This window comes from Garra rufa, chromosome 6 (genome assembly GCF_049309525.1).
Source record: "Garra rufa chromosome 6, GarRuf1.0, whole genome shotgun sequence".
Lineage (NCBI taxonomy): Eukaryota > Metazoa > Chordata > Actinopteri > Cypriniformes > Cyprinidae > Garra > Garra rufa.
In genome coordinates, this window is record NC_133366.1 from 12,450,135 (window position 1) to 12,460,600 (window position 10,466).

Sequence of the window (10,466 nt, forward strand, 5' to 3'; positions counted from 1 at the left end):
TTGTAATGCAGTCAAATGACTTAATGAATCAAAATTTCCTATTAGGTATTGTTTTTTTAAAGATGAAGGCTAAATGTATTTGTTTCTGGCACCAGGTGCACAGGATATAACCATAATTACTCTACGCCTTTGATTATAGGGAGTTTTAGGACAGATATATTTAGGTGTAATGTCCACTCCTAATTTCACCACATCTGGCAGGATGACAACAAAGTGTGCAGAACAAAGATAAAAGACGGAAGTGGACGTTTGTGCAAAAGGTGAGGAAACAAGCATTTTGGCATCTTTAGCAAGGTCTTGCAGCATGTCGACTGAAAGCTGCTGTCGTGAAAGCGCGGTAACTGGAACCAGATGGTCCAATTACAAGGAAGGAAAAGTTACAAAAGCACAGAAAATCTCTCTTTTACATGACATCACTCGCACTGGCCCAATTTTAATACTTTTAATTCAGAAAAATGTTAATAATGAACTGCAAATGTAACTGTAATATGCTTCCCCCCCCCCCCCCCCCTAAAATATTTACTATTGTTTAATAATATTTTTTGTTGTAATTTAAATTTTAGTATTTTCGGTATGCGCTTTCATCTTAAGTCTTTAATCTAATATTTATAATTTATTTTATTTCATTTCAAATAGTAAAAATAATTTTCAATAGTTTTAATTAACATTAACAACAATGACATAAAAAAACACTCATTTAAAAAAAAAAGAAAAACATTTTAAAGTTTTCAACTTTTGTCTTAGCCTTTAAAGAGTTATTTTTGTTTTTGTTTTACAGTTCTGTCACATTTTATTAATTTAATATGTGTAATATATTTTCAAACTCCTCTAAAAAATGTGACCCTGGGCCACAAAATATTTGTAGCAACTGCCAAAAATACATTGAATAGGTTAAAATGATCATTTTTTCTTTTATGGCAAAAATCATTAGGATATTAAGTAAAGATCGTGTTTCATTAAGATACTTTGTAAATTTCCAACCGTAAATATCAAAACTTACTTTTTGATAATATAAGATTTTCTCAGATTCCAGATTTTCAAATACATACATACATGAAAAGCGTATTCATTTAGCTTTCAAATAATGTATACATTTTATTTTTAAAAACTATTAACCTATTCAACTGCTTTTGTGGATTAGGGTCACATATCAACCTTTCAAACTAGAGATAACAGTTTAGATAGGCGTTGATAGATGTTTAAGAAACCACAAGAAATCAGAAAGAGCTCAGCTGTTATATTTCACATACTCAAAAATTTTAATTAACAATAACAACCTTCAAAAATCATTCTTATTTTACAATTCAATTCAAAGATGTTTTTGGAAAACCACAAACATTTGAAAGTTTTTTGTTTGTTTTACAGTTCTGTCACATTTTAATATAATATGTGTATTTATATATTCAAACTCTAAAAAACCCTGGACCACAAAATATTTGTAGAAATAGCCAAAAATATATTATATGGGTCAAAATTATAAAATTGTATTTAATGCCAAAAATCTTTAGTATATTAAGTAAAGATCATGTTCCATTAAGTTTGTAAATTTCCAACCGTAAATAGATCAAAACTTACTTTTTGATAATATGCATTGCTAAGAACTTAATTTGGACAACTTTTCTTAATTTTTTTGATTTTTTGCACCCTTAGATTGCAGATTTTCAAATATCCTAATAAACCATACATCAATGGAAAGCTTATTCATTCAGCTTTCAAATGATGTATAAATAAAAATTTCAAAAATATTGACCTATACAACTGGTTTTGTGGTTCAGGGTCAGATATGAACTTTTCAAACTAACGTTAGAGATAACAGATTAGGTAGGCGTTTATAGATGTAGAAATCAGAAAGAGCTCAGCTGTTATATTTCACATCCTCAAGCCAGTTAGAGTTCTTTATCATTAACAGGTTTTTATACCTATAATAGTTATTATTAATCATATACCAGTTGAGAATGTAACTTTGTTTCAATCGGACGCGGGAAATCTCTTCTTTCTTCAAGTCCTCCATACCCACACGCTTGAAGCCGCTAACAAGAATAAACCGGTTCGCTCGTTCAGAGGAAGCCGGTTCCAGCTAGTGCGTCACCTTGGAAACCACGTCACTATATATAGTGCTGCGATTCAGCGCCGGCATTTACTCTCCTCGTTCGCCAGTCGATCACCACAGCGGTTCTTGTGCGGGACATCGCCAACATTCTTCATTTCCAGCATTCTGGTCTAATGGGAAAACTCTTTGTAAATGCGTTTTAAGGTAAGTCCTACGATATTATTGAGCGTGTTATATCCGTTATCTTAGAATAAACTCGGTATGGTAGAGTCTAACGTTAATCAAAAAATAAAGAAAGTGAGTTAGTCGGTGAGTCTATAAAGTTAACGAGTTAATTCGCTAAAATGCTTTTTGAATCAGTTTAATATAACTGCGTGTGGCTCGTTGAGTTGTGTCGTCTGTTATGACACTATGGCCTCTGAGTCAACGTGGCCGGTGTCACACTTTCCTGTGCGTATTTAACGTTAACTTTATCGCTTTGAAAAATGTTAAAACCAACGAGGTTTATCCTTGGAGCCAGCTATGTTGACCAATGTGGAGTTGCTAAAATATTTGGTTTATTCTTTGGTTAACGCTAACAGTTATTTTCAAGATCAAGATCAATGAATGAAGTCAGTCAGGAGTCTCACGCTGCATAGCCGAACTAGCCTGAATGAGCGCTTTCTATTGGCTCAGCGGAACGCTGAAGCCGGCCGTGATTGGCTGACAGGAATGTCTGTTATAGTTTGTCCAAACAGGGCTTGTCCTTATTGGGTCACTGCTTTAGTCGCGCTCTTCGCAGGGGAGGGACTTAATTTTACCGGCTTTGAGAAATGCTCTGCATCATGTGTCCAAAAATGTGTTTGGAAATCGTTTCCCTAAAATAAGCAATAAATTGTGTGATGTAACTTTGATGCATGCAATAAGAGTTTTTGTCACCGGAAACCTTGTGTAACTTAACGTTATTGAACTGGTTTGTTTTTGTAGCTGTAAACATTTTCTTGTCATTTTATTCCTTGCAGAATTCTTGCTTGAGAGAAGTACACACTGGCCCTGGCCTTGAGGCTTATCTGAAAGGATTCAACTTCACTGGTGAACCTCCGTGGCTGTACGACATCTGTTAGCCACCTTTAATTCCATCTCTTCCGTTCATCTGGTGAGTCATTCTGACTTTTGGGAGCGTCCAATAAAGTGACTTAGAAAACTCAAACCCCTTGAGGATATGTGTGATTTTATACCTTTTAAACTCAAGTTTCACTAATGAGAGGAATTTGTGGAAATTCATACAATCTGAAGTTTTAGACATTTTATTTGTGAATATTTTTGTGGTAAGTTTAGATCTAAAAAGTGAAATCACTGTTTAAATGAGTCAACATTATTTTATTTTTTGCTTCTGTGGCTTTCAAATCACTTCAGTGGATGTGATATAAGTGCTGAAACATTTAAAAAAGTTAAAAATAAAGTGTACTAGTTGCTAAGTATTCATTTGTTGTTTTATTATATTTAACCTGATGTACTAAAATAATTAAAATTGAAATGGAAAGTAATAATCTATAGACGTGTACAACTAATATAAATAAAATAAAAAAACCTATGTAAATGTCTTATGTGAAGTATCTTATGCAGTTCAGTACTAAATAAAAAATAACATGCATTTGTATGATCCTCTTATTTTGCTAAAATAATTAACATTTTGCAGATTCTGTAAACTTTTGACTTCAACTGTATGTTTAGATAATTGCCAGTGTTATGACCCAGACTGTAAGGCTGAACGAATTATAAAAACACGCATCATTATAAAATTTAAAGTAAAATTTAATAACTATAATGGTATCTTAATACACGATTTCCACTAGTTTGTAGAGCGTGTAATTGCACAGTAGCTGCAGTTTGCTGTGATAGTTGTCAGACTATTGCCTTTTACACTCACTAAAGTGTCATTGGAGCAAAGATAAGGTACTGCTTTACATACTCTGACAAGATGGTCTTGTGGAGATGGAGTGCAGTCTGTTATCTTAGAGGTCACATTTAATAATACGCCTGTCGTTTTCGTTCACAGTTTCTTTTGCAATCAACTCTTGAACAAACACCATGACCACTTTGACTGGATCAGACTTTGACTTCACCTTCCTGGAGGAGGGATTCTGTGCACGTGATATCGTGGAACAGAAGATCAATGAATCATCCTTATCAGTAAGTGAACCCTTACCCTTGTTTTAGGTCTAAACATCTATTTAATTGTAGAAACATGCTTTGTTTTTCTTCGTGCCTGTGCACCAAGTCTGATCACATCTTTTTCTTTTAGGATGACAAAGATGCCTTCTATGTGGCTGACCTGGGGGACGTCCTGAAGAAGCACCTCCGCTGGTTGCGCGTTTTACCTCGTGTCATGCCGTTCTATGCAGTGAAGTGCAATGACAGCAAGGCTGTCGTCACGACGCTGGCGTCTCTGGGAGCCGGATTCGACTGTGCAAGCAAGGTGAGTGGATACATTGGAGGTTTCATTCAAGTTCCTTAGGGCACAAATCTGACTTCTCCTTGTGTCTCTATGAGCACATGACATCAGCACCGAACTTTAAGAATGTTTAGCCACTTAAATCCTGTATTAACCCGACCTCTAATCCTCGTCTCCTCTGCTAGACTGAGATCCAGCTCGTGCAGTCTGTGGGTGTGGAGCCAAGCAGGATCATCTACGCCAACCCTTGCAAGCAGGTGTCTCAGATCAAATACGCCTCTGCTCATGGAGTGCAGATGATGACGTTTGACAGTGAAGTCGAGCTCATGAAGGTGGCACGAAGCCATGAGAATGCCAAGTGAGTAACTTTACTAGAAAACCAGGTCACACCACTAGAAAAATAATAGTGATCAACCAGTATATTTTTATTTTCGATGGTAAAGAACAGGGTGGCTATTGAAGCCCGTTTCCACCACTGAATAAAAAAAAAAGGTAATTGCGACTTATGATTGTGATGAGTTTTTATCTCAGAATTCTGACTTCATAACTTGCAATCGTGAGTTTATATCATGCAATATTGACTTTATAATTTGCAATTGAGTTTCTCGCAATTCGGACTTTATTTCTCAGAATTGTTTATCTCAAAATTCGGACTTTATAACTCGCAATCGCAAACATCTCGCAATTCTGATTTTGTGAGTTTATTTCATGCAATTGCAAGTTTGTATCATGCAATTCTGAGAAAAAGTCGCTATTTATTTTTATTCAGTGGCAGAAACAGGTTTCATAGGGTGGCTGATAACCAAAGTAAAGCAAATTTTATTTGACATGAAATATTTAAATGAACAATTGTTTGTTTTTACCTTTTTTGGTAACACTTGACAATAAGGTCCATTAGCTAAACATTAGTTAATGTATTTACTAATCTTTATTAACGTTAGTTAACGGAAATACGGTTCATTGTTTGTTCATGTTAGTTCACACTGCATTAACTAATGTTAACAAGATTTTAATGCATTAGTAAATGTTGAAATTAACATTAACAAAGATTAATAAATGCTGTATAAGTGCAGTTCATTATTAGTTCATGTTAACTAAAGAACCTTATTGTAAAGTGTTACTTTTTTTTTTTTTTTTTTTTTTTTATAAACATACTCTGTCAAATTAACCATCATTTGGAAATGTATCAATCAAAAATCTGTATCGGGTACATTTTTGTAATCCTATTATGGCAAATGAGAAAATAAAAAAAGTATATTTAAGTTTTGTTTGACCACTTATAATACTTGAAACTAAAAATACATTTTAGAAAAAGTTACTTTTTGTGCGTTTGTGACATTTTTCTGCTCACGATACTTATCAGCCAAACAGAAATTGATAATGATATATTTTAAGAAATGACAATAAAACAAAATTAGATTTTGTGCATTGTGACCAGATTTCCCTGGCAATTAAACATGTTTTTTGTGTTTGCAGACTGGTTCTCCGTATCGCCACTGACGACTCCAAGGCGGTGTGCAGGTTAAGTGTGAAGTTTGGCGCCACATTAAAGAGCAGCCGGCTGTTGCTGGAGAGGGCGAAGGAGCTCGGGCTAGATGTGATTGGAGTCAGTTTCCACGTGGGCAGCGGCTGTACCGATCCTGAGACGTACAGTCAGGCAATCTCAGATGCACGCTATGTTTTTGACGTGGGGGTAAGTGGCATTATTTACACTAGTACAAATTCAAAGTACATTTGTTTATGCAATAGTATATACTGAATCTGAAATTTGCATTGTTCACCAGGCGGAGCTGGGATATAACATGACCCTGCTTGATATCGGCGGAGGCTTTCCAGGCTCAGAAGACACCAAACTGAAATTTGAAGAGGTGTTTATTTTTAAATCACATCTGAACTTCAAGTGACCAAAGGTTATTGTGTGATGCCAAATTTAACTTTTTGTTTGTTTGGCAGATCGCTGCTGTGATTAACCCTGCACTGGATAAATACTTCCCTGTTGACTGTGGTGTGAGGATCATTGCTGAACCTGGCCGCTATTATGTGGCGTCTGCTTACACGCTGGCTGTCAACATCATTGCCAAAAAGGTCATCATGAAGGAGCAATCCGCCTCTGACGGTAAACGCAAAGATTCAAAACCATTTTTATAATGTGCTTATAAAATTTTTATTATCAGACTTTAAATAAAAGGACTATGTTTAGTAACTAGACGCTAATATTCAGTGGTATCAGTTTCACAGTCCTGTTATAACTGAGATGCTGCTTTGAAGCAACTACATAAATGTGATTTAACTGATTTTATTTATTTATTTTTAGAAGAGGACGATGGGGCCAATGACCGAACCTTGATGTACTACGTGAATGATGGAGTTTATGGTTCCTTCAACTGCATTCTCTATGACCATGCGCACGTCCTGCCAACTCTGCACAAGGTACAAAAATGAGTCCATCAGATTTTTCCTTTGTGTTAGATGGTTTTTCCTCCTTAATACTCATTTGTAACCCTTAATCTCTTGCAGAAACCCAAGCCTGATGAGCGCATGTACCCATGCAGCATTTGGGGCCCAACCTGTGATGGACTGGACCGCATTGTGGAGCAGTGCAGCATGCCTGACATGCAAATGGGCGACTGGATGCTGTTTGAGAACATGGGAGCCTACACTGTAGCTGCATCCTCCACCTTCAATGGCTTCCAGAAACCTGATATTTATTACATCATGTCCCGAACAGCCTGGTAAGTGGGACTTGAGAACGTTTTATTACATTCAACTTGATGCATTAAGCTAAATGGACATGAATACAAAATACCAAAATAAGAATGAAAAATTACATTTCAAATAAGAAGTAATAGTTTTAATTTAAAATGAAAACCATTTATGCAAGTCTTGTACTGAAAGAACGGTTATTGGAAAGTGATTTTGACTGACTGAGCTCATCGACTTTTTCATTGCAGGCAATGTATGCAGCAGATCCGTGCTCAGGGGATTCCACTTCCTGCTGAGGAGCAGTGCACTGGAAATGTGCCATCCCACTGCGGACGCGAGAGCACATTGGATGTGGCAGCCAAGCCGTGCCCTACTCAAGTGCTGTGATGCTTTTGACCGCAGATTACCAGAGCGAGAGCCAGTTCTCATTCAGACAGTGGTTTATCATAGTTCTCCAGTGATTTACAGCCAAACCCTGTCTTGAAGTCCATATCCAAATATGTGCTATTGAATAACAAAAGCTTGATTTCTATTCTCAATGCAGCTCTGTTTCCTCCGTTTGTATAAGTTTCAAATGCTTAAACCTGAAAAACGCACAGAAAGGCTCACAGTCTTGTGACTATTTCTTTCTTTTATTGTGTTTTATTTTAAGTCATTTTTTATATATATACATAAACTTGTAAAATGAGGCATGATACTTGACTGGAGGATATGAGGGAGGTTTAAATGCATGTCCAGTTTTCCGTGTGTTGGAGAAAGGTTTCTTCCTGAAGTGACTCCCCCTCTTATGTACTAAAGCAGAAGCTCGTGCAACTTTGTTGAGGAGCGTTAAGGGATCGTTGGGAGGACATTTCATGAAATGGCTGCTTTTCAAACTTTGAAAATGAGATCTTGCACTTCACACAGACTCATGCAGATTTCCTCCTCCTCAGTGACCATTTCCATTTTATACTTGATTAATAAGTTAATATTAATATTTGACCTGAAATCTGTATTATTGACATGAAATGTATGCCACTGATGCATTTGAAATGGCTATGAAAGAGATGGGATTGCATCAGTATTGCTTTCCTATGGAAACCTTTTTTTTTTTTTTTTTTTAAGTTTTGTATTTTTGTATAAATAAAAGTAGCTATAAAAATGTTGAGTGGTTTGCTTTTGATTTCAACTTATGCACAAATATATAAAACAATGGTAGAAGCTTGTTAAGTAAACGGGCTCGCTTACTGCGAATTATTGAAGTTAAAAGGTATAACGCAGCTTTACATGAATATAGAGTCATCTAGTGGTGATTTTTGATTTTTCTATTTCAATTGTGTTTTTTGTTATAAGTGTGCCTGTGTTAATGCCAACTGCATACATTTTGGCTCAGGTATTTTTTTTTTTTTTTGGACATTTTAATATTTCACCCTCATTTCCTTATTCAATTTTACTAAATTCAAAAATACTCACATTCAGAACCTTTAAACCCATTAAAACTGCATTTTTTTTTAACCCTGGACCATTTGACTATAAAATGATGCAATGTTTGCTAATAGGCATTTATTCTATCAGCAAGGCTTCAAATTTTACATTTTTACCTTTTTTTTTTTTACTAGATTTTTCCAAATTTGGCATATACATTTTTTTTTAAGTCTAACACTACATAAAAACATAAATGCCTCAAAATTAATATTGTTGTTCTTCACTGACACACCCAAGAATCTAATAAGCAAAGAAAAAAAACTGTGCTTAGCATTTAGTATATGGAAATTACTACTATTTTTAATAATAATAAAAAAAAGGCATTTAAAGAATTACAATTCTGAAAATATTAATAAATCATATTTTTTATGACAGTTTTTGGACCTTGTGTAACTTTTTTTTTTTTTGACACACAAGGGTTAAATTATTCTGTGGAGTCTTCCTAGAAGTTACATATATTATACTTGTGCTTTTCAGAATAAAGAAATAGCCTAATGGGGCATTTTCCTTAAAAGAAGTAAAATTATCTGCCAGTGGGGTAAGTAAAATACTCTTGTATTAAGAATGTTTTACTTGTTTCCAGGGGGAAAACAATAAATCAAGTGCATTTTGCTTATCTAGTAAATGCATCTTAATTTAAGAATTTTTAGATATTTTGACTAGAAACAAGACAAAAATACTAAGTAAGAAACACCTTTTTTGCAGTGTATATAAAAAAGTAATGATGGAGCCACCTTTCAAATAATATATATTGTTTTAGCTGTAGCTGTGCTGCAAGTCATAGGAAAAATATAAAGTTGCATGGAATGCATGTACATACCCCAATAAAAACAATCTTAACATGCATTTTTTTTATAGTTTTGGAGTAATATATTGATGCTATTGGTATACATTTATTTAAGTCAACAGGGTTTATGAGTCTTATATAAAAACAAAATAATGATGCAGTCACCTTTCAAATGATATCTATTGTTTTACCTGTAGCTATGCTGCAAATCATAGCAAAAAATATAAAGTACAAGTTTGTCTTTTTCATTTATAGCCTTGGGAATGCATGTTACCCTAATAAAAAAAATCTTTGGAGTACTATATTGATGCTGTTGGTATATTGTGCTGCAAATGATAGGAAAAATATAAAATACAAAACAATGAATTTCTTCTTAATGGATTAAATATTGATCAGTGTTTTGGCTTTGTTCATGATTTATTTTTTTCTGCAAAATATTTTTTTGTTTTGTTTTGTTTTATATATATTCAATTATATTTTTATTTATAATGCCTTAAAGTCCACATACAGGGAATCTGGGAATTTTCTGAAAGTTTTCTGACTTGACATTGAACAACTAACACACACACGTTATGTTTACATTAAAGACTATGTTTAAAAACATACATTTTTACTTTTTGTTTCCAACCGCTAATTTTGTAATGCATCGAATAAATACATTTCGACATGTTCATTTTTAATGAAATGTGGAAATGTCTGCTAGATAACCGAATGAAATTACATAAGATTGGCGGAGACAGCTGATAATATAACAAACGTGACGTGTTACTGAAATTATTTGCACAAGTTGTCAACTTCGTTGCTTAGCGACTGCGGTAAACAGCTTCCGGTAACATTTTTGTTGATGACGACAGCACATTTCGCAAATAACCGGAACTCCCAGACAACAGCGAGTGAATGGAAGCACATGAGGTAACGGATGTGGAGAAAACTAACATTTGTCCTTTACTGGGATTTAGCCCTTTGTCAGTTTTCCCTGTGACTAGGGACTAGCCTTTGTTTACATTTTATTGCCGTGTACTTTATCA

General features: G+C 34.7%; 1 protein-coding gene across 1 annotated transcript; it reads left to right on the forward strand.

Annotated features, from left to right (window-relative positions):
- The first annotated feature begins 2,119 nt into the window (after nucleotides 1-2,119).
- On the forward strand, nucleotides 2,120-8,330 carry odc1 (ornithine decarboxylase 1). Its single transcript, XM_073842117.1, has 11 exons — nucleotides 2,120-2,254; nucleotides 3,052-3,185; nucleotides 4,089-4,222; nucleotides 4,335-4,508; nucleotides 4,670-4,842; nucleotides 5,961-6,177; nucleotides 6,269-6,352; nucleotides 6,438-6,600; nucleotides 6,799-6,914; nucleotides 7,002-7,216; nucleotides 7,436-8,330. The coding sequence occupies exons 3-11, from the start codon at nucleotides 4,121-4,123 to the stop codon at nucleotides 7,572-7,574; spliced, it is 1,383 nt and encodes a 460-aa protein (XP_073698218.1). The 5' UTR covers nucleotides 2,120-2,254; nucleotides 3,052-3,185; nucleotides 4,089-4,120; the 3' UTR covers nucleotides 7,575-8,330.
- The last annotated feature ends 2,136 nt before the right edge of the window (nucleotides 8,331-10,466 follow it).

Coding starts and splice junctions, on each gene's coding strand:
- odc1 (XM_073842117.1), top strand. CDS start 4,121: ATGACCACTTTGACTGGATCAGACTTTGACTTCACCTTCCTGGAGGAG. Junction 4,509..4,669: donor GATTCGACTGTGCAAGCAAG/GTGAGTGGATAC, acceptor CTCCTCTGCTAG/ACTGAGATCCAGCTCGTGCA. Junction 7,217..7,435: donor ATCATGTCCCGAACAGCCTG/GTAAGTGGGACT, acceptor TTTTCATTGCAG/GCAATGTATGCAGCAGATCC.